Source organism: Haemorhous mexicanus, chromosome 4, assembly GCF_027477595.1.
Source record: "Haemorhous mexicanus isolate bHaeMex1 chromosome 4, bHaeMex1.pri, whole genome shotgun sequence".
Lineage (NCBI taxonomy): Eukaryota > Metazoa > Chordata > Aves > Passeriformes > Fringillidae > Haemorhous > Haemorhous mexicanus.
In genome coordinates, this window is record NC_082344.1 from 31,555,092 (window position 1) to 31,576,984 (window position 21,893).

At 42.3% G+C, this 21,893-nt stretch overlaps 1 protein-coding gene across 4 annotated transcripts in view; it reads right to left on the reverse strand.

Annotated features, from left to right (window-relative positions):
• The window catches only part of SLC20A2 (solute carrier family 20 member 2), a 56,836-nt gene that overhangs the window by 22,076 nt on the left and 12,867 nt on the right, over positions 1 to 21,893 (reverse strand). For 3 of the 4 annotated variants that reach the window (XM_059844283.1, XM_059844282.1, XM_059844280.1), the window contains exons 2-5: positions 9,756 to 10,306; positions 4,938 to 5,078; positions 3,636 to 3,721; positions 1,529 to 1,625 (exon numbers count right to left, since the gene is read on the reverse strand). In XM_059844283.1, coding sequence (XP_059700266.1) covers positions 1,529 to 1,625; positions 3,636 to 3,721; positions 4,938 to 5,078; positions 9,756 to 10,044 — 613 coding nt within the window. In that variant the 5' untranslated portion in view covers positions 10,045 to 10,306. Of the gene's footprint in view, positions 1 to 1,528; positions 1,626 to 3,635; positions 3,722 to 4,937; positions 5,079 to 9,755; positions 10,307 to 16,074; positions 16,219 to 21,893 lie in introns of those variants that run through there. The other variant, XM_059844281.1, reaches the window with a different exon arrangement.

Here is a 21,893-nt window from a genome sequence, read left to right on the forward strand (position 1 = left end):
CAATGCACAGTGACATTAACAACTCGTGTTTCTGTAATTATTCCCCCAACAGAGATCCTTGCACTTGTTCAACGAAACAATCTGGCTCTCAATGAAGAAAGAGCTTGGACTCTGATCTTTCAAACCCATATATACATTGCCTATCTTGAAACCTACATGATTAATTCATCCTTGTGAGTAAATGTTGCCAGAACAGAGGCCTTGGAGAGTAAATAAGTTTTTCCCCAGTATCAAAAATGGAGTCCCACCTTTTTATTCACACACTTTAGAGACTACTAAGCTGAAACAGAGGGAACATTAAGATTCTTATTTCATTTATTTGCTTAATGAGTCAGTGCAGAATGCCTGACCTACTTCTGCAGTACCACTAAAGAGGAAATGTGAGTGAGTTATACAGCTGATTTACTGTTAAACATCTTGGTTACAATGCCAATTAGACTTAAGAGAAATAGTAATGTTACCTTCAAATTTGGAAATGTCTTAAGTTTTTATTAGTTGCAGTAATGTTATGCTATGGAGTAGGGTCTATCAACTGTGTTTATCTAGTACATCTACTGTGTTGGATTTTAGAGAAATATTTCCATTTAAAAAAAGGTCACTTTCTTAATTCAGGGCCATGCAGAGAAGTCTATCTTCAATTGCCTCTTCATTCATAGTTCTTGGACAGTAATCTAACCTAAAGATAACATTTAATGATGAGTCTTCAACAAAGTAGTTGAGATCATTGAACATCTTTGTTCTGAACCCTTTTGCTAGAAGTGCGTGTTTAAGCATACACTACTTCAGTAAACTATAAAAATATAAATGCGAATACATAAAATGTGAGAATATAAACATACAAACATAAATACAACAATATAAAAATTCAACTAATATAAAAATTCAAATATAAATATATATGAATAAACACAAACATGTAAGTGCACATAAAATATACAAATATACAAAAATATAAATAAAGTCCTTCAACTTAATTTCCTTCTACTGAGTTGCAATCAAAACACAACACCAAAGAAAGGAGATGCACTCAAGGAAGAAAGAGGTTTGGGGATTCTTATCATTAAAGGGAAATAAAGAATTAAATTTAAATAACAGTCTTGGAGCCAGACGTACCAGAACAGCGACTCTGCTGATGCCAGTGAAGGAGTGAAGGTATTACACTGAGAGCAAACAGCACCTGCTCTCCCACCCTGCTCTGAACCTTCACTCTCTGATGCACAAACCTAGAACACCTTTGAGAGCTCAGCATGTCCTCAGATTTACAAAGCCAAAGCTGCCTTCCAGTAACTTCCCTTCCTCTAAAGAGGGATTTTTTTTGTAGCTGTGCTCTTCTCCACTAACCAGAGCAATCAGGAGGGTGTCACAAAAACACACACACAAACAGAAGCGTGTGGGGAGGTGAATGATTTACTCCTGCCCTTGTTAACTCCTAATGCAGGAGATAACCCTGTGGTGTCTGGGTGACACTGGCAGAGCATCCTTACACACAGTGGGAAGCCTCCCTCCCGTGCCTCCCCCGCTCACTCACCTGGTGCCCCAGTGTACATGATGGAAAACACATTTATAGCTATGGTAGCAGCATAAAACACCGGCAGCGCGCGGAGACCATTGGGCACGGGGTCTTCCTACAGAGAAACCACAGAAAAAAGAAAACATTAGCTGCATTTCACACCAGATTCATGTCAGCATGAACCTCCAGGTGGAAAACACGTGCTCCTGAGTCAGTGCCAGGCAGATGGAGCTTTTGGATGTCAAGGAAAGGATAGTGACCTGCTTGGCTACACCAAGTCCACAATGCTGGTCCTGGCAAGTACCAGCACTCTGGGGGAGCTTGACACTGTTAGTGGGAACCAGGGATTCATGTTATACTTTCCAGTCAGCTGCTGAGTGACCTGGGGGCAGGTTTCTTTCTACAGATGTGTTCTTATTTATTTTGTGTTGAAGAAGAGGAGACCCTTTCACTTAGCATGACTGAAGGGTGCCAAGCAGGAGAGGGCTTTGATGTTTTGGACCAGTGCTACAAGCAGCAGTGCAACGCATCCATCTCCAAACCACATTCCCAAGCTCTCTTCTTTGACCAAGACAGCCTGGCACTGTTAGCCTACCAGCTAACAGAAATCTCTGAAATCCCAGGTGTCTGGCTGCATTAAGCAGGTGACACACACAAAGTGAGCAGGCAATGTTTAGCACAGCACTGTGTCTGCTGCCCGCTGCGCTCTCGTGCTCTCGGCACTCACAGGGAAAGACTCAGCTGAGAGAGCAGTGGAAACACAGCGTGTGAGCCACGGACAGAGCCTTTGTGAGGGACTGCTCTGGCCTTTCCAGGGGCTCCACGTGTTTGCAAAGAGCCTGGCAAAGCTGAGGGCTGGCTAATGTGGTTTTATTTCTTGCTGCCATGAGCTGTACAAGGGAACTGAGAAAAGGCAGTGGGCACCCTGTGCTGTGCCCGGTCCCCAAGCAGGATGCAGGTGGGCTGTGTTTGCAGGGCCAGCTGCTACTCACTGACATCCCCAGCAAGGGCATGGAGCCCTATAACAGGCCACAGACCCACAAACTAGAAAGCTGCTCTTTTTTTATGCATGCACACAAGTCACTACCTGCTTATGTCAGAAGCTCTACAGATCTTACTGCTTTGTGAACGGCACAGGCAGCAGTTGGGAGGCAATTTCCTGAACTTGAATTTTTCTGCCTCTTGAATGCTTAAATATATGGCTTTAATACCAGAGTTCACATGATTTTGATGGCTAATTTCCTAAGTCGCTAGGCTTTAAATACAATAGTGGAACCTTTCCTTATCTTTCATGCAACTTGAGTTATTTCTTATTCAAAGCTGAATCTGATCAAATCTATCATCTGTTTTTATCACTGACATTCATTTAGAGCAGAAATAAAGAACGATGAAGCTGAGGTTACAGGTGGTGTTATTTATAGCAAAAGAATTAATCCCTCATCTATTTAAGTTCCCTGTATAACTGCTAATATAGTGTCCCTTATTTTAGGTCACTGTCATGCTCTTCACTTCCCCATTTTAGCAAGTTGAATGGTGTGAGAGAAATGGAAAAGGCAGTTCAGGTTTCCAGACCATGCTGGGTGGCAGTCAAGTCATCTTTTGCACTGGTTATACACAGAGCAATGTTACCTCAGGTCACTGAAACCCTCTGATTCAGGTTTCTTGAGAATCTACAAAATCGGCAGATGCCCATCTTCTAATGTCTGATGTGCTGGAAAACCAAGGCTTAAAATTTCCTGACTTTAAAATACCAATTAAGAGTATCTCCAAGGGAGGACTGTTCTGTTTAAATTACAGTCAAAACAGCAATTGTGAGGCTAAGTCAATGCCAGCAAGCTTGTGCTGATATAGAACCAGCCCCAATGTACCATCCTCTGACCTAACAGAATATACAATATTAATTATCACATAGCACCTTCTAAGCCTCAAATACTTGTCAAATTACTTACTGTGAGCTTTCAGAACTGCTAAGAGCAAGTATAACTCAAATGGCTGTTAAAAAAATAACTGGTCTCTTGTCCAAAAAGAAGTCAAACTTTCAACTATGGAAATGGCAGCACTCAAACGGGAGGCTAAAACACAACCTTCATAATAAGCACTCATTATAACAGTGAGATTTCTTTACCTTGTTTAAAATGAAGAATCTGATCAGCACAAATAGGATTCCAGACATCAAGCCAGATAACAGTGGGGAAATAAACCAAGAGGCAACTGTGTTGAAGAAAGAATGAAACTTGAAATAAACAGTATTCTTGCATAATAGCTAAGTACATTGTTAATGAGCAATAAATTTAAAACAATTCTTGTACAACTGGAATGAATGCTCTGTATGTTTACTTACAATTGGTGCAACTCAATGCCCACGGACACTCATGAAAGTCAAAGTAATGCTAAGCCATATCAGAAACAAAAGCCAAAGCATTTCCTGCTAATTTTGCAAGTTTAGCAACCAAACTCCTCAGGAAAGTTTCTTGTAGTTTGAATCAGAGTAGACCAAGAAAGCGCTGTAATTTCCTAATCACCATGACCATGAATGTTGCAAGCAAGCAGAAAGCAACTGCATCTAGCAGGATGACATGCTGCTCCCAGGGTAACAGTCTCGAGTTCCAAAATGCCACAGAAGCATCAACTGCAACGTATGATGCGGGTACATTTTTTGCAGGCCAGCACTGCAAGTGTCCAGGATGATTTAACTGAAGTAGGTGGCAAAGCTCCCACTGATTTCAATAAAACTGGATTAGGGCAGCACTCTGGAAATCTCATCCACAGTGATTTATTGTTTGCAGCATGGCTAACAGATTGATTCTGCTGTCACTGAAAACTCTTTCACTATTGACAGAATTTAAAAAAAATCACACGCATTGCTTAAGTTCTAATATATCACCATGCCTTCAGCATGCCTTCCTTCTAATAGAGACTTTAGACTGCACCTCAAGTTCCAAAGGCTTCCAAAACAATAAGACATCCATCACATCCCTGCTTGGATGTGCCACTGTTCTTGGCAATGGGAAGCTGTGAGTTAAACGTGCTGTATGCCCTGAAGGTGGTGGGTGGAGAAACATGACTGTGGGCATTCACATGATAGTATTCATATTGTTGAGAGCAAGAACAGGGTAGTATGAGCTGCCTCAAAGAGAATTAGAAGAGGAGGAATGTCACCTTGAAGCATGTTTCTTGAGGGACAATGTGTCCCCAGCTTTCCACTGGGGAAGTGCAACTTTTGCCTTACCCCTTTCTCCACCAGAGACACTGCAGCCCTTAATGAACATGGCACCAGTGCATTTTCTGAATGACACAACCCAGGTGGAAAATAAATTAATTTATTTAAGGGAGTGCTATCAGCACAAAGCAGATTTCTGGGAATGTTTCTCGCAGGCAGCACACACTATTTCACATACCCCTACACATAAAAGGAGACAGCACTTACCAATCTTGACAAGCTGCATCCACTGCACACCCTGCGTGCCAATTGCCACCAGAGAAAACCCAATCGTAGCACCTACAATGCAATGGGTCCCTGATATTGGGAGCTTCAGGAACGATGCAATTAGCTGCCAAACAGCAGAACCTAGAAACAAATGAACCATACGGTATAAACAACAACAACAACAATAATGTAACACAGAAAATTCTTTGCCACGTGCCCACGTTCTTTTACAAGTGCTGCCTACACTCCTCATGCATAAGAGAGATCTTCTAAAGAGGGTTTTGTTCCTGTTCTGTCTCTAAAAGCAGACACTACGACAGTTTAATAGCAGCTTTGAATGCTACATCTTACTTATGACTGTTTATGACTAACTGCTCCCTACAATCCACGACAGTTCTGCTTTCAGTATTTACAGCCTGTCTGATTAAGTACACAAACTGCTCCCAGTGTACATCAAGCTTAGAAAACCTCCCTCTTGAGGGCTGACCCTGCAAGCCTCCAGGTGATCAGCATGAGGAGGCATTCACCATTTCACTAGTGAACTACCCATGCTCCTAAACTTGGATACTACCAGAGGAAGTAGTATTCATATTGTGGGACAGAGAGATTTCATGCTTCGTCTCAGAGATACACAGCCATCCAGCCCTCTGTAGGAAAAATGGACTGAGGGAAGAGCAGAGACTCTCTCACTGCCTTCATCTGCAGCTCATTGTTGCAGAGAAATTCAAGAAGGAATCAAGGAGAAATTCAAGACTGCTGAAAAGGCTTATGTTAGTCATGGAGTAGCCAAAGATACCCTGCATAAGGAAATAAGTTCCCCAAACTATCTAAGGGACAGTGGGTAATGGTCTGTAAAGTAAATACAACGTCTGGCATTCCAGCAAGACATCCAGGAAGGATGCTGGCCAAGAGTGCAGGGGAAAAAAAGTATCCCAAGCATCTCTTTCAGGAGGTAGATCAGACACAGATGGCCACCGAGCTCTCGAGCACGCAGCTCCATGCTCTGACTCCTTTTCACTTTGCAAAGACACAAGATCCCTGCTCCTCTTGCAGTGGCACTAACCTCAGGACACCAAAAAACTTTTGAGAGTGACACCAGCTTTCTGTGGACCTCCCCTAATATTAGAGAATTCTTACAAAGTTCTCATTGTCATACTTCATGGCCTTAAGACTAAATCTTCATGTATTGAGTCACCAGTGGCAGCAATCAGACTGCCATAAGAGATCCTGAATTTTCTGGCTCAGCCACCTCCCCTTAACAGATCTGCAGCAGATATGGTGATAAAGCAAGGTCACTGAACATAGGCTGGCAGGCTACCCAAAGTTTCAACCTCCATCCTCAATTCCAACATAAGAAGATGGTTTGAAGGTCTTGAAACAGAGCCATCTGCAAACAGTGATTTGCAGATATCATATGTGGCTGCATTTGGAAGTCAACCAGTTTGTAAAACTGATCTCTCCTGGTGTACTATCCCAAAACAACTGTTACTTCTCTTGCTAGTGGAAATTCTAGATCAATCAAGGAACACCTGCTCTTTAATTTTTTGGCTTCTTTTCCCCCGGACTAAAATAAAAATAAAAATAAAAACACTTTGAAACCTTTGACATGAACTTAGAGACCAGCAAATGGAAGTGAGGAGAAGGAGAAATCAGATGGCTACATCTGAAAGAAGCCAAATAAAAAGATAAGCTACCCCTAGATATGTAATTACAGAATACTCAGTACAAAAAACAGGGGAAATGCAACCAAGCTACAGCTGCACTGCAAATGTCTGGTGAGGACTGGGTTTGTTGTCGGGGGAAATAGAGGAAGTATGGAACTATTTCTTCTTTATTTAACTTCATAGATCACACACAGAATCACAGAATCGTTTGTGTTAGAAGGGACCTTAAAAATCATCTAATTCCAAACCCCATGCCATGGGCAGGGACACCTTCCACAAGAGCAGATTGCCCAACTGAAAACAAACAGTAGAGAAAGAAACAGGTGGTGAAGGACCAATGGATGGCCTGAGAGGGACAATGCATTATCTCAAGAAGTTTAAGGAAGCGTTAAAGAACAGAAGAAAATACAAAAGAAGCCAGAGCAGGACTTTACTCTGGGTCTTGCAGTGCTTTAACTACCTACAACAAAGCTTTACATCCTCTTTAACATAAAACGTATGTACTTGACTTTTACCCTCGCCAAACTAACTTAGGAAGCAGGAGACTCACTAGGCCGGGTCACAGAGTCCCAAATTCAGACCCTTCATGCCTGTGGACACCGTGGCCCACACCCTTTCCTCTGGGTTAATATCTCCTGAGGACAGAGGGCTGCAGACTGCCTGGACCAGGAGCTGCCTGCACCAGCGTTTGGCCAGGGTGTGTTTCACGCTGCCCTGCCGCCGAGAGCACCTCCTTCTCCTGAGGCTCCAGTGCTCCATGCCAGCTGTGAGCCCACAGCAAACACCATGTCACCTGCAGGACTAGATTAGTACTTGGCTCTGCTAATCCTGGCTGGGATGTCCTCTCTGTTGGTGGCATCTCCTCAGTCACATCAGCTGCTGACTTCAGCTTGCACCAGAACCTCTAGAGCAACACAAGGGCAAGTCTCGACAATAACCTGACAATTAGTTGATGCTGGGCAAGTACTACAATCTACCCCCAAGAGCAACAGTCCTTAACTTCTCATCTGCCTAATAAACAACATTTTAATGTGCTCCAAATTACTACAAAATGCTACATATTAAAAATTTAATCTCATTACTTCCCGCTTCCTTTTCTCTTAGGAGAAAAGGTTGACCTGAAAATTACATCTGCTGTTTGCTGCAAGCATCAAAGGATCTTCCACCAACATCTGGAAAGAGGATACAGTGACTTTTGGTCTCTCCCAGACTGTTGACTCATTTAAGCCTCATTGAAATTCAGAAGCTAAATCCATTTGCAAAAACATGATCATAAGGTATGAGAGAACAGAATTTTCTGCATGGGGGAAAATGCAGAGCAAAAGCAGAAAGAGGAAAAGTAAACATCCAAAACCTAAGAGAAAACACAGAAAAAATATCATACATCCAGAGAAAAGCTGGAGATGGATTTGAGAAAAAAAAAAAACTGAAATCTGCACTTTGTAACTTGTGCTTAATTCTGAGACTTATAATGTGGAATTTCTTCCTAATGCCCCTACTGGAGGAAGGGAATGCAACTGGTCATGAAGTTCACACAGGCTTATGTAAATAGGCATGCAAATAAGTTGTTTTCCTTGAGCTTCTGGCCAGTTGCCTCTGCAGGGGGTATCTGAGACTTAAAACTTTGCCCTGCCAGGATCAGGATACCAGAAATAGATCCAGAAAAGAAAACGGACCCTTCCTTCAAAGGGACTCAAGAACACGCGGGTCACTCACACTTCAGGCGGTGTGCAGTGCTCCCGGCTTACCCATGGGGAGAGACAGAGCCATCTCAGCAAGCACAAGGATAACAGATGCAACTGGGATGCTGCTAAAAAGCCACCCTACACCTTGAGGGGAAGAGCAAACACCTACAGCTGACCCTGCAAGGTATCAGGAGAGAGGAACCGATGGGGTGGGGGGGCAGGAGCACTTGGGGTGGGCTAGAGGGGACCATCTGTGGAAGTAGCTGCCGCTCCAGTGATTTCTTGGGAACCAACCCCTCTTCCCCTGGGGCAAGGAAAGGTGGCCAATCTTCAGGAGGCTCAGAACCAGCCACAGAACCAAAGGAACTACCTTCACACTCTCAGGCACACAAAGCACCCAATGTCCATTTCGAACCATAAAAATAAAAGAAACTTTTTTTTAAAGGCACTCAATTTTCTCTTTTCCCAAAGGAACCAGGAAAATAGCCACATGTAGTAAATCTCTGCCCAGACTCACCTAACTCCTGCGCAGGCCTAAAAAGTGGGAGGAGATTAGAAGGGATAGGTGGAAATAATATTTAGGTCAGGTTTAAGTAGGTTTAAGGAAGAAAATCTTTAAGTGGAACATCCCTCTCAAGCAGAGGATGCCGCGATGCTTGTGTAAATCACCAAGCTGCCAAGCTGAGGTGGGAGGGCTGGCCCCTTGCCAGGGCTGCCTCTCCCACAGATAAAGGGTTTCCTCCTGCTGCCTCCTGCCCTTTAAGAGCAGGTTTGCTCCTTGAGGGAGCTCTCTAAAAGCTCACAAAGCCTCTTGCACATAAACAAAGAGTGAATTCCGTGGCTTATTGTTACTTACCTCAGAATATGCTGTTTGTTCTGAACAGAGCTTTAGTTAGCTACAAACACAAGCAAGGGGGCAGACTCTAAGGGCTGACCTGCTGCCGTTTGGGTCAGAAAAACTAAAAAGACCTTAAATGTGTGATTTTCTTTAGTGCTCCCTTAGTTTTGCCGTGGGCAAGGGTGAAATGTGGGACTAATTGCAGTCACTCAGCCGGGCAATCAGTTTACACAAGTGTTTGGATTTTCTGAAACTTTTTTAAAAAGGATTCCTTCTCATACACACACATTGCAAACTGCTGATTGACACAAATGCTAGACTTTTATAATTTCCATTTACCATCATAAAAATCACCAAAATATTTTTTCAGTGTCTTATACACATATAGGATCCATTGTGTTAAACATTTCTTTTTGTCTATTAGTTAAGTGGCTGAACTACTGAAAAATGTAAATTGTTAGAAGCATTTTAAAAAAACATAGTAGACTTAAAAAGGAATACAGGCCCCTACATTCACACAAAAACAGATGTGCAGGTCCAGAAGATGGGAAGACCGAATTAACAATGCTCACAATTAACAGGGTGACAAATACAGACCAAACATTACTTGGAATAGGAAAGTGTTACTTACCAACCATTGCACTCACTTCTCCTGCCATCAGCAGTGGGACAGTCTTGTTGTACAGGTTAACATCAATGATACCTTTCCGAATTGTTTCTCCTACTTTTGCTCCCAGTAACACTGAGCCAGTGGTTTCAAAAACCGAAGCCAAAATGCAAGCCTGGCGTAAAGTAACAACACCAGAGCCCACGGCCGTTCCGAAAGAATTTGCAACATCATTCGCACCGACCGAAAAAGCTAAAATAAAAGCAATGATAAAACCCACAATGACCATCCACAGGTACTCATCCATTGCCATCTTTCCCCAAACTGTAGATTAGCTTCCCCTTTGCAAATAGTTAATAGTCAAGGCTGGAGGGCACCGCAACGGATTTGGAAAGCAGATTTCTTGTAAACAATGAGTTCTCTCTGGAAAGTGCTGGGTAGTGTTAGAATGTGAAGAAACTGCTAACTGCTGATTTTCGAACTACTATAAATACTGTTCATTTGGCTGCCTTCGGTCAGCAGTGAAACACATTCCATATTTTGCTTCCAAACCGGTAGGACTGCGATGTTCTGTCCTGCAACAGAGGGAAAAAAAAAGAAAAAAGAAAATTAAAAAAAAAAGGGGGGGGGGGGGAGAATACTCAGCAGAGCTCATAACAACGCGTGTTTTCAGAAATAAACAGATGATTTAAACCCACTAATAGGGTCCTACCTCAGCATGTGACTGCTCTAATCATAAAGCAATTCAGAAAAGATTCAAATTAGGTCACCTCCAAAGCAAAATGTTTCTTGCAATATCACGGACCAAGAAAATTTTTTGAGCAATTTAAAAGGATTTAGAAAGTGTGACAATTTTGTTTGTGTTGAATTTACCAAGCAGAGCAATAAGCCCTCTTTCTAGCAGGAGGATTCCTCTTGGCTTTATGCACCCAGAGAATATAAGACATAGGGTACATGGACCACACCACACAGCCTGACTCCCGGCTGATACAGAACACCTGGCTCCACTGACCTCAGCAGAGCTCTCAACATTTTATCAGCTGCAGCCTTGGGTATGCTCCTTTGAAAAATTATTTTATATGCATGTCTGTCTAGGAAATACCACTGAAATTACTCTGAAGAACATTAATATTCATCTGTTGCTGCTATCACATCCCATGCTGTAAGAATACAATTTCCTTACAGCTTTTCAGTCAGTGAAACAGCACAGTAATTTCAATATTTCCATGTATCCCTACTGTTTTAGAGAAGTCTATGAAAAAGGTGCAACGAAATCGTTGAACTCTGTTTTTTCCTATAGATAGTTACCAATACTAACAGTTATTATATTCAAACTATTGTCACAGATATCTTTGAGTATTTATTTTGACAGTTTCAGTTTTATGACTGCCTTTTGAATTACATCTTTCTTAGTCCGATAAAAGAGTAAGCTTCTTCAAAGCAAAAAATGGACACGGAGAAAGGGAGTTTAAAAAAGAAAACCTTCATCATCCAAAAGACTGTTAAATAGAGTGATAACAGTGACAGGAAAATGGCCAAAAGCTAGAAGCAAATTTTCCCAAACTACTTGCCTCCTCCAAGGGCCAATTCTCTTCTGTTATTGTCCACCACAAAGACATCCTGGGGTTAAATGAACATTTAGCAGCAAATGTGCATCAGCCAACTCCACCTCTTTGAAGAAGCACTTCTAGAGAGCAGGGGATGTCAAATTAAAGCCCTGAGCCCACCTCCTGCTCACTCTCTATTTCCCCAAGTCACTTCAATACAATATTCCCACATGGACAGTTTCAAGATTATGCTTAATTTCTTTCAATGACCCAAATGCAATTTGGGTCCTGCAGCAGCAGGGAGGAAGGGTCTCTGAAACCCCTGAAATAACAGCAAAGATAAAAAATTAAAAGAGATTTTGCACACTCCTGAGGTGCTGGATCCTTGAGAACAACCAAGAGGAAAATAAAACATCTATCCATGAGTGTTTCCTAGAAAACTCTAAAATTGATGTCAAGGATTGATGCTTTCTCTACAGAAACATATTCAGCAAAAAAAGATGTCCCTCTTTTTTTCTGCAGGCTCCAAACTGGCTGAACAACTGTTGCTCCAGTCTTTTCCAGACATGGAGCAGACATCAATCCTTGAATGCCTTACACTCTAAAATAACATTTCAGAAGGTCTTAATGGCTAAAAACATTTGTATAAGGATTTTTATACTATGAGATAACATGAGAAAACGAAGCACCAAAGCACATTTTCTGTTTGAAGAATTGTTGCTTTTTTATAATTCATGAGCACTCAGCCCATTGAGTGGAAAAGGACTTGACAGAAACAGAAAATGATATTTGAAACAGGCTAATGATACTTGGAAGAAACAGTAACAGTTAGCACTTGTTTGCCTGTGAATGAAGACAAAACCCCACTAAAAGCATTTGTGCACATCAGACTTTTGCTAGGAAATGAAGTACTGGACTAGGGTCCTTCCTTGATCCTGGAGATTAATGATTAAATTCTTCATCCTGCATGGATTTCCACAGTACCTTTGCCAAGTTAGCCTCAGTGCCCCAGTTTCTTCTCCTGAAAACGGGCAAAGCAGACTGAGGTCCATGCATGCATCCACAGACTGTGATTGTACAAGACCCATTTCTTTGGACCAGCTAGATAAAAGCACACCCTTATTCCCAATAGAGATCTGTATTTTCTCCACTTATCAACCAACCTACCAATTTATTTGGTGACCCAATTCCTGGGAGTGAGGGAAAGAGCAGGGCGATTGTGACATTCCCCCACCACAACAGAATCCGTGCAACAATGTTTGCCAAATCTGGCTCCTCCAGCCACGGCGAGTTCTTGCAGCTTCCAAAATAAACCACTAAGTCACAAGGTTGCCTTTATTAGCTTCCCTGGGAGAGGGTGGGGTGAACTCCTCCAGATGGTCCCAAAGAAATGAAGACTTTAGGAGTGCGTATGTGCGCTCCTAAATCGCCTCGTAAGGCCAGAGAGCCTCCAGGAGACTGTCAGCAGGGCTTCTGGCAAAGGGCTCAGAGAGGCAGCTACACAAACTCCCTCCCTGTGAAATAGGATACATGGCCTCAGGAGAAAAGGATGTCTTAAGGAAGAAGTCACCCCTCCTGTCATTTTATGCAAGGTGATGGTTCCAAACAGAGCTTCCTCCAAAACTTGAGAGGCTCAATTTGATGTCCACTGTGCTGGCACAAGCAACAGCACCAAGCAGCAGCCAATCTGTGTCTTTAACAAGATGGAAATCAAAAGGAAAAAAGGAATAAGCACATGTTTGAAAATTAACATGTAGGCTGCCTTTGAATGGCTAGGTGTTACTACTTTCAGCCTTAAAAAACGGTAAAAGATTTTAAATGCTTATTAAAAAAAAGAAAAAAAAGGCACATCTCTGCTGAGAAAGTTTTCAGAAATGCAAAATATCCTGCAAAGCAGGCCAGTGACTAAATACAGACTAAATCTTAGTCTGCTTCTTTCTAGAGCCCAAAATACATTTGGCATGCTCAGACATGCTGAACTATGCCCCTCATCACCTAATGTAACCCAAGAGCTTGTGATATATCATATTGTTACTGGGATGAAAAAGAAACTGGAAAAAAAAAAAAAAAAAAAAACATGCAGGAGGGAATGGCAGGTGATCTGCTCCATGTGTGACACCTGGAAGTCACCAGCCCGTGTCTCCTGCTCTCATATTTCACCAACATGCCTCGATGCAACCCAAATGCAATTCAACCTGACCTGCTGGGTGCTGGGAGATCCTCCCAGTTACCTCTGGGACTGATACCTCCTGTGCAGTCAGCTGTGCTGTGCTACCACAGCAGACTCTGGAAATGTACATTTTCCTATTTAGGCTTTGGATAACTCTTCCTGAACCAGCCCAACCTGTTCTGCCATGCTGCAAACTCACACCTGGGCACTAGCAGGGCAGAGGAATTGTGTCAGGACCTGAAGCTGGAGCGTGCATCTCTGATGGCTGGAGGGAAATGCATAGAGATGGCATTTCAAGCTGGAAGAAGCTAATTCTGCATTAAGGCAAGTTTTTTAGTTAACAGAGTTTTCTTATGGTCCATAGTCAGTGGACCATACTTAAAATGTTCAAGTTGAAGCCTTTTAAATGGACTTAGAAGCTTGCACCTCAGCAAGAAAAGTTTGATTTTTGGAAATGCTAAGCACATCCCTCTGCCTCACTGGCAGATGATCCAGACACCCTCCTCGGACTGTATTTTATTGTTCACTAAACAGCTTGTTATAAACTCTGTCAACACAGAGTGCTATTTCTTCCCTAAGGGAGAGATGAGAACAAAACCTAGGTAAAAAAGCACCTCAATTCATGCACAATGACAAGTGAATCCTCAGGAAAAAGTTTGGATCTCGTGTTAAGCATGAGATCATTTTAGGACATGTTTATATATGGACATTTACTAAGACAGGTCTCCTGGAAGCTATTCACGGTACACTACTGAGCCTAGACAAGTGTTAGTGAAAAAAAAAATACTAAATTTGAAAATCAGAGATGTCAGGGTTTGGGGGTTTTTAGTTTTGCTGAAAGAATTGCTGCTAATGAGAACAGAGAAGTACCAAACAGCAGGAATGAATGGATAAATAAAAGCTCAGGACTAAGTTCAAATTCTAAGGAAGTAGTCAGAGTGCATTACCCTCTAGCAATCCAACTGTGTGACATAAAGGAACAAACAGAGATCCCATAAATGTCCTTTAATATTCTCTTCACTGATAATTAGGGAAGAACCTACAGCACTTGTGAGGCACTGAAAGGTATGCAGCTCATACCATATATAAATCATGCTGCATGCAGCTCTCCTACTCTCAGAAGTTCCCCCATGCTGCAGCTGAAAATTTTCTTCTGCTCTGGATGGGACAGAGATTCTGCAACATCCCAGATTTAACTGATTTGTTGTTGCCCAAGTATGAACAAAAATCAAAGGACAGCGGCTAGTGTAGCATTTCCCAAAATAATTTTTATGACTACTCCACTTTGCATTATGGCAAGGCAGACAAGGGAGGACAATTTCTTTTCCTCTGCCGTGTTGAAAACAGTAGATGTTTAATGATTGACAGCGGCACTGGATTTGTACTGACAGGCAGGTTCACTTCTAGTTACCAGTGGGGGAAAAGTCTGTCTAAAATGCTTACCAGACAGCAGCTCCTAAGAGGTTAGTCCATATCCTCTCTACTTCTGTCTGTGCTTTTTATATAAAACCAATCTGTCAGGTTCCCACCAACATGTATAAACTCAGGCCAGATCTGGCATTCCAGTCTCCGGGTACTGAACGCAGCACTGCATAGAAACCAAGCCTGGTTTATAACCAGAGCTACTAACATCGTTCTTATCAATAGTCCTTATCATTTCCAGTTCATGCTCAGGCCACAAGGCTCACAAATTATTTACTTTCAATTACTAACGCTACATTCACGGTATGAAAGGTGGTATTGAATCCAGCAGTTCCAGACTGAGAACATCCCTATATGGCTCTAAATTACATGCACAGGACTTGTCACAAGGCCAAACATTATGCAAGTTTAATGCTCCAGTACACAAAAAGCACTCTGAACTTACTATAAAAAAAAAAATCAATTACCACATCGGCAGAAGCAGGTTCTGTATCAATCAGTTCCTATTTTAACACATTCACAATGTGTTTAAGCATACTTCATGCTGCTACTTGATATGGAAACAAGACTGAAGTTGATAGCTTTCCAAGGATTCCTGTCCAGTTTAACATTGCAGAGAGGGACTGTCACTGTCAGCTCTCAAAACTTCCAGAGGATGCTTCCTTTTCCTAGTCCCTATCAACCTTCTGTTCCCACCACTGAAAGGTCAAAAATGGATATAAAATATCTAGCAAGAGATTTTGTTGCTGAAAACATTCACTAAAAACACAGACAGCAGTCACTTTAAGCAATTCTACAAACAAGTAAGAAAGGTGAAGTATCAACAAACTCTCATGCATTTGCTGATAAACATTCTTCTCTAACTAAAGGACAATTTGATCCTTCAGTGACTGAATAAAGTCTTTCTCACAGGCAAGTAGCTTTTATGACTCAATACTAGGGATTTTCAAGATCCATTCAGGGAAAACAAGTGTTCATGGTTACAGAAAACATGTTTTATAAAAGAAAACCATGCAGAGAAGTCTTTAAAAACTCACCCAGTATTTAAAAGTTGTTTCAAGAGAAAAATGAGCTAAGTTCTTCTAGCAACCTTCCCTCCTGATCAGAATTACAGGTTGAAGTCTAAAATAGACATGCTATCATTCAGCACAGTCACATCTGAGCATGCAAACTTTCAGAGGGTAGAAAGAGGTCTGTAACTTACACCAGGCAGTCCGGGGATAAAATTCACTCCGGCACAGGAGAGCACACAAGACAACACTGAGAAGCATCAATGTGAGTCCAGATTCTTATTCAGTAGGTGAAAATCTGCCTCCTCTTAAGCAAAGAATTCTGCTGGGGGTGGGCACTGATAAAACACAACACTGCGTCACGACTGCACCAGAGAGACAAACCAATCCAATGAAGCTTGTATTAAAAGCAACAAAACGTTCCCTTCCCCCCTCCCCACCCCCAGGCATAGGCATAGACAAGAAAGGAAATCTCATTTTTGACTGTCAGTTGGGTGTTTTGGTGAGACCAGGTAATCTCTGAGGAGTCCCACACCTTTTATTTGCAAGCACACTTAAATGCACTTTTAATTCAAGTGCATGTGACAGTAGGGTATGTGCATCCAATTTGGGAATGATGTTGCACGCCTGCTACTTTATCCATGTCAGTAGAGGTCCCACAGGCTACACAGACTGCAGAAAGTTAAAGATGTGCACAAGTTTTGACTGGATCGATGCCTAAGCAAACAACTTCACTTTCAACAGTTCAGCCTAAATTACCCAATCCAGATTCCTTCAACCGCTTTAAGTGGGAAACATTTTTGCACATAAGTCAAGGCAAAACTAATGTTTGCCTAAAAGTACCCAGCTTAGCTTTATATAAAATAATTGCTTTAAGACTATATAATGCATTAAAGTTATCATATTCAGCAAAAAGGAATTAAAATCAAAACTGCATTGTCGCAGTTAAAAATCTGATTGACAAAAATTTATTTGGACACATTTATGGCTTATAAATTTATCTGCTAGGTTTTACTCCATTCAGAGTCACTTAAATGTGCGTAATGATATTACAACTTAATATAATTAAATCTGTAAATTTTCCGCATCCTGAACATTTGAGAAAAACCAAATTAATTCAGATTTGTAAACACAGACTTGGAAACATAATCCTTCCTGATCTATTTGTTCAAGTTTGAATAAAGAATATTTCCTAACAAGAAGTCAAAAGTTTTCTGAATTGGTTAAATTCGGCTGCACATCTGCATGGGTTATTTGGTAAAACTGAAAAGTGTTTTACATTTCTTAAGAAAACTCACATGAATTAGAAAGCCTACATCGCCTTCTAAAAAGAATTAGGGCAAAACTCTAACTAGAAATCTGCAATGAAGAAATGACACTAAAATCCACCCCCCCCCCCCCAAAAAAATATATATAATTATACCTATTGGGCCATGATTATTTTTAAGAAATGGTGATTCTTTATTTAAGGTCAATACCCTATGACAATTAAGTCTGAGATACAGCTGCTACCTTGATGAAAGCTACATCTCTTAAGTCTGGTTGTGATGTCTTTCCTTTTGCTTCTGTAATAGCTGGCAAACAGGCTTCCAGTTTTTAGAAAACTGAGAGGCTAAGACTTTCACAGTGGTTTTCCCTTATGGACAAAAGCAACATATTTTAACAACAAGCATGTTAATATTTTCCTGCAGATTATGTATCTTAATACCTTTTTTAACTTTTTTTTCCTAACAAGTAGCATCAATCAATTCAAGCGAGAGCGACCATAATCGTAAACATTAAGTCAGCTTGTATTTATAGATCTGGATTCCAAAGCTTTAAGAAAGTGAATAAATAAGCACAGAAACTTCTTGTAGCACTTGTTTAACTTTATAAAGTAAAAAGGAAAAAAAAAGGGCAAAATATTATTCCATGTTCTCTTTATAGCTGATGTCTGCCTCCAACCCGAACGCTCCCAGTAAGCACTAAATCCATCCTAATTCTCCTTTAGAGCAGCTAAGGACCATTCCCCAGCCTAGAGCAACCACCACCAGCGTGCAGGTAAAAACACTGCCGAGGGCACGTGTCATCTGAGAGGTATCTACTTCAATTTCAAGCCCCAGAAGCTGCCAGCCTGACCTGTGGGAAGCATCTCAGACCCAGGAGAGCTGCAAACTGGAACCATTTGAGTGCTGCTTCCCACGAACCAGCCTGGCCACAACGGTGGCTTCTTGTTGACCTAAGCTTCAGAGCTCGGTCTACACGCAAAGCAAAGGATATAATAAACAGCACAGAGAAAAGGAAATATCTTCAAAGTTTTTGTTCTGCTACATCAGCATTGTGGACTTCAGGCATGGGAAAATTCAAGCCAAGATAGGTTGACCATTAGAAAGAGTTATAATTTGGGACACCACTAAAGAAGCAAGCAAAGGAAAATTTATAAGACCACAGAATAAATTACGAGGATTGGTTTTTGGAAATGGCAGCACCAGTTTGGTTCCCATCAAATCAAATATTTGTAGAAATGATAAATTACAATCTCCATCAGATATCATAATTTGGTTTTATTTGTAATTTATTTTGATAAATCCACAATTGATAGATCCTTGTTTGATTCAACAAACTCATGCTAGGCAGATTTATATTCAGGCTTAAATAAAGCAATAGGACAAGCCAATTTAAATATTTAATTTTAAACCCCCTTTGTTCTGCATTTTGCATTAGCTATTTTCTGAAAGATGCCCAGGTTCTCATTTCCCAGTGACCACTAAAACAAAGTTAATTTTGCAACCAAGGGTAACTTTTATATCAAAGGTAACTGGCTTTTTTTGCCATTCAGGTTGGAAGACTACATATGTAAATGATTATTCATATTTCAAAACACATACATTTTGAGTAGAAAATAATGGGGGATGAGTATAATTTTCTAACATAAAAACCCCTAAGAATTGGAACCTGAATGCCTGTAAAATGCATTTACACGTGAACAGAAATACAACAAAAACATCCAAAAGCTGCAAGGTTAGTGACCAGCTACAGGAGTTTCTGGGCTCTTACATACCTGCTGGTACTCTAAAACTGGGAGCTACAAGCACCTGGAACTGGAGACCCTGACCCTGCCTGGGAACCCTTATTCCCCCTCAATCTATAAACAAAGGAAATTAAATTAATGAGGAGGAATAAAAACGGGTGGCAGATGGCAGCCCATCATACCTCGAAGAAATCTCCAGCCCTCTTCTCTCTGGTACTGAAGGCCTGAAGGCCCCCATGACCATCTCCACCATGGGAGCCTTGAAGGACACCACAGGCCAATCATTACCTGGAAATCAGCCCTGGGGCCCTTCAGACTAAGAGATTTAACCAAACCTGCTCTACCAAACACAGCACCTCTTCTTGGAGGTCTAGTAGTTCTGTTATGTTCAATGAATACCAACAAAACTCTGAGCATCTGCTCTGCAGAGAGCTGCAAACACAGTTTAAGTTTAAAAGACCCAATAAAAGCACATCTGCTTTTGCATATTGGATAGCAAGTTCTGAAACATTCTGTTATCTATCAGGATAATCTCCAAAAGAGATGCATACATGTTTCACTGTAAGAAAACTATCTCAGGGACTCTCTGGAAAATTTAATGCAGTAAACATAAGAATTAAGAAGTCATTTGGCATTCAGGGATGGAGCAATTCCTCTGCTCTAAGGAATCAAACCCCTTGGATGAGCTCTCTTGGTGGTTCTGAACTCTGTCACCCTGTCATCCAAACACTTTTTTTTTCCAGCAAGCTTGTGGGCTCTCAAAGAGGACATCCCACCCCAGTCAGGGGACTTCCATTCCCAGTGGTCGAGGTGAATTAGCTGTGCTTGCACAGGCATGCATGGAGAGCTGCCATGTTACAGCATGTGACTCTGCTTGAGATCACACTTGTCTACTGAGCGAGCCAGCCCTGGGAAATGAAAGGAAGGAACCCACAAGTGGAACTGCTGGAGGCCAAGGCTGGCACAGAGGATTACACAGGCTCCGGGTGCTGTGTGGCCTGGGAGAGCCATGCTGACTCCAACCCCTACCACAGCACAAGCCCATGTCCAGCCAGGAGGAGTTCAAAGGCAGCAAAGCAATTCTGAAGGAGCAAGGCTTTGGCCAGTGCTGATTCAAGCTGGGAATGGTCCATTCCCAGTTAATGCTGGGAACTGGACTTGGATCGCCTGTGACTCCAGCCCATGGACCAGAGACTAGGGCACACCCATGTCCATACTAAGACCAAGGAAAAGGGTGAGCTGCTGTTCACAGCGACCCTGAGCTTAACCTTCCCCTCTCCAGACCCATATCCAAAAGAAGCAATCAGCACGGGCACAGTACTCTAAAAGCCCTGGCTATTGCTGACAGCTCAAGGAGCATTATCCAAAAATACTAAAACAGACCTGTACCGACTTTACACAGAACATAAAAACTGCCCACGAAACACTCCTGAGGCAATCCAAAAACATGCATTTTGCAAATTCAGAGGCATATGTAAAGATGCCCTTGGTGAAAAGCCAGAGTGTGGTTGCCAAAAGTCAACAATGCAAATTTTTCAGATAAAGGAAACCTGACACGTCCAGCCCCAGATTGCCTGCCATTTCCATTTTGGTTTGGGTTTCAGAGAACAACCACTGTGGAGCCTTCTGTTTGAGCCAGAAGAGATGGCTGGAGCTCCCTTGAGTCCAGCAACCCCCTCTCTTCAAACAGAGCTGGAGTGAGTGAGTAGCTATCAATATGCCAAACCACACCATCTGGCTCTCACTGCCAACCTCCAAAATCGGTGTGGCCTGCAGGACAGAAGACCAAGCACTCCTGATCTAGCTGAATGTCAAAAGGAGGAAAGGACCAGGGCTATAACCAAACAGAGGAGGGACAACACTCACAGAGGTGTCAACCAGGGTTATGGGGGTAAATGGAAATAGATGAAGCCAGTACACTCTGGCAATTGGAAATTTTGCTGCTCCTTTTTTTCCCTTATGAGCATTGCAGTAATAGAGACATAAAGGGGGAAACAGCAATGAAAGCTGTGACCTTGGCTTCATTTCACAGGAATCGGAGCCAAATATTCTTATGCTTATGCTGCCTGGTGACCATGCAAAGCATGGCATCTGCCAATTAATAGGCCTGTTGTCCCCTCAAAGCCCAATTGCTGCTGATCTCTGTTCTTGAGTCCATGCAATATCCACATCTGTCTCCTGCAGCCTTTGCTGCTAGAGGCATGAGGAGCATGATGGGGAAGCAAATAGCTTGAGTTCCACCTACCAGGCAGCATTAACCTCCTGGTAGCTTCACCGTAGGTTGACAATACTGCTGAAGCAAAGAAGTGGCCAACAGACTTGTGACATGGGCTACAGATTAAATGACTGTCAATGCAACATGCCAAAGAGTGTCCCACAGCTGGGTTCTTGGCTGAGCAAACACCTCCAAGAGGACTTACTAAGGGTGTGTGGTCATATGAAGCAGGTTGAGAAAAGTTAGGCTTTATCTCCCATGGAAGGCCGGGGAGCAAAGCCAGTGGTCCAATGCCAATGTCCAGGTGGAGTACAGAGTCTTCCTAAAGGTTTGGGCAAGATAACAGGACACAAGGACTGATGAGCGTATTCATCTTCCAAGAGAGCTTGAACAACTAAAATTTCTCTGCTTGACGCACAGGCTGTAGGGAAGAGGAAGTTATTAGGCAGCAGAATGTATTTGAGCACTTGGCACCAGCAAACAGGGCCGGTGGCCTCTGTGCCTCATCCTCAGGATAAGGCATTCCTAGCTAAGCCACCATGATGACAGTGACATATCTCAGAAGCCCCATGGCTGCCCAGAGGAGAAAAGAATGGATGCTGCTGAGAGGTCAGGAATAGCAAAGGGGATTCCATGAGGAACCCTCCCCTCCTCCCTGCCTTCTGGTGTGAGAACCAGAGCTGGCCATGCCAGGATCCTGCTGTGGCCACCATGGCTCAGGCTGGGACTTCTCTAGACTATGCACCCCCCACGCAGAAAATGACCAACCCAACAATGGGAGTGGCACT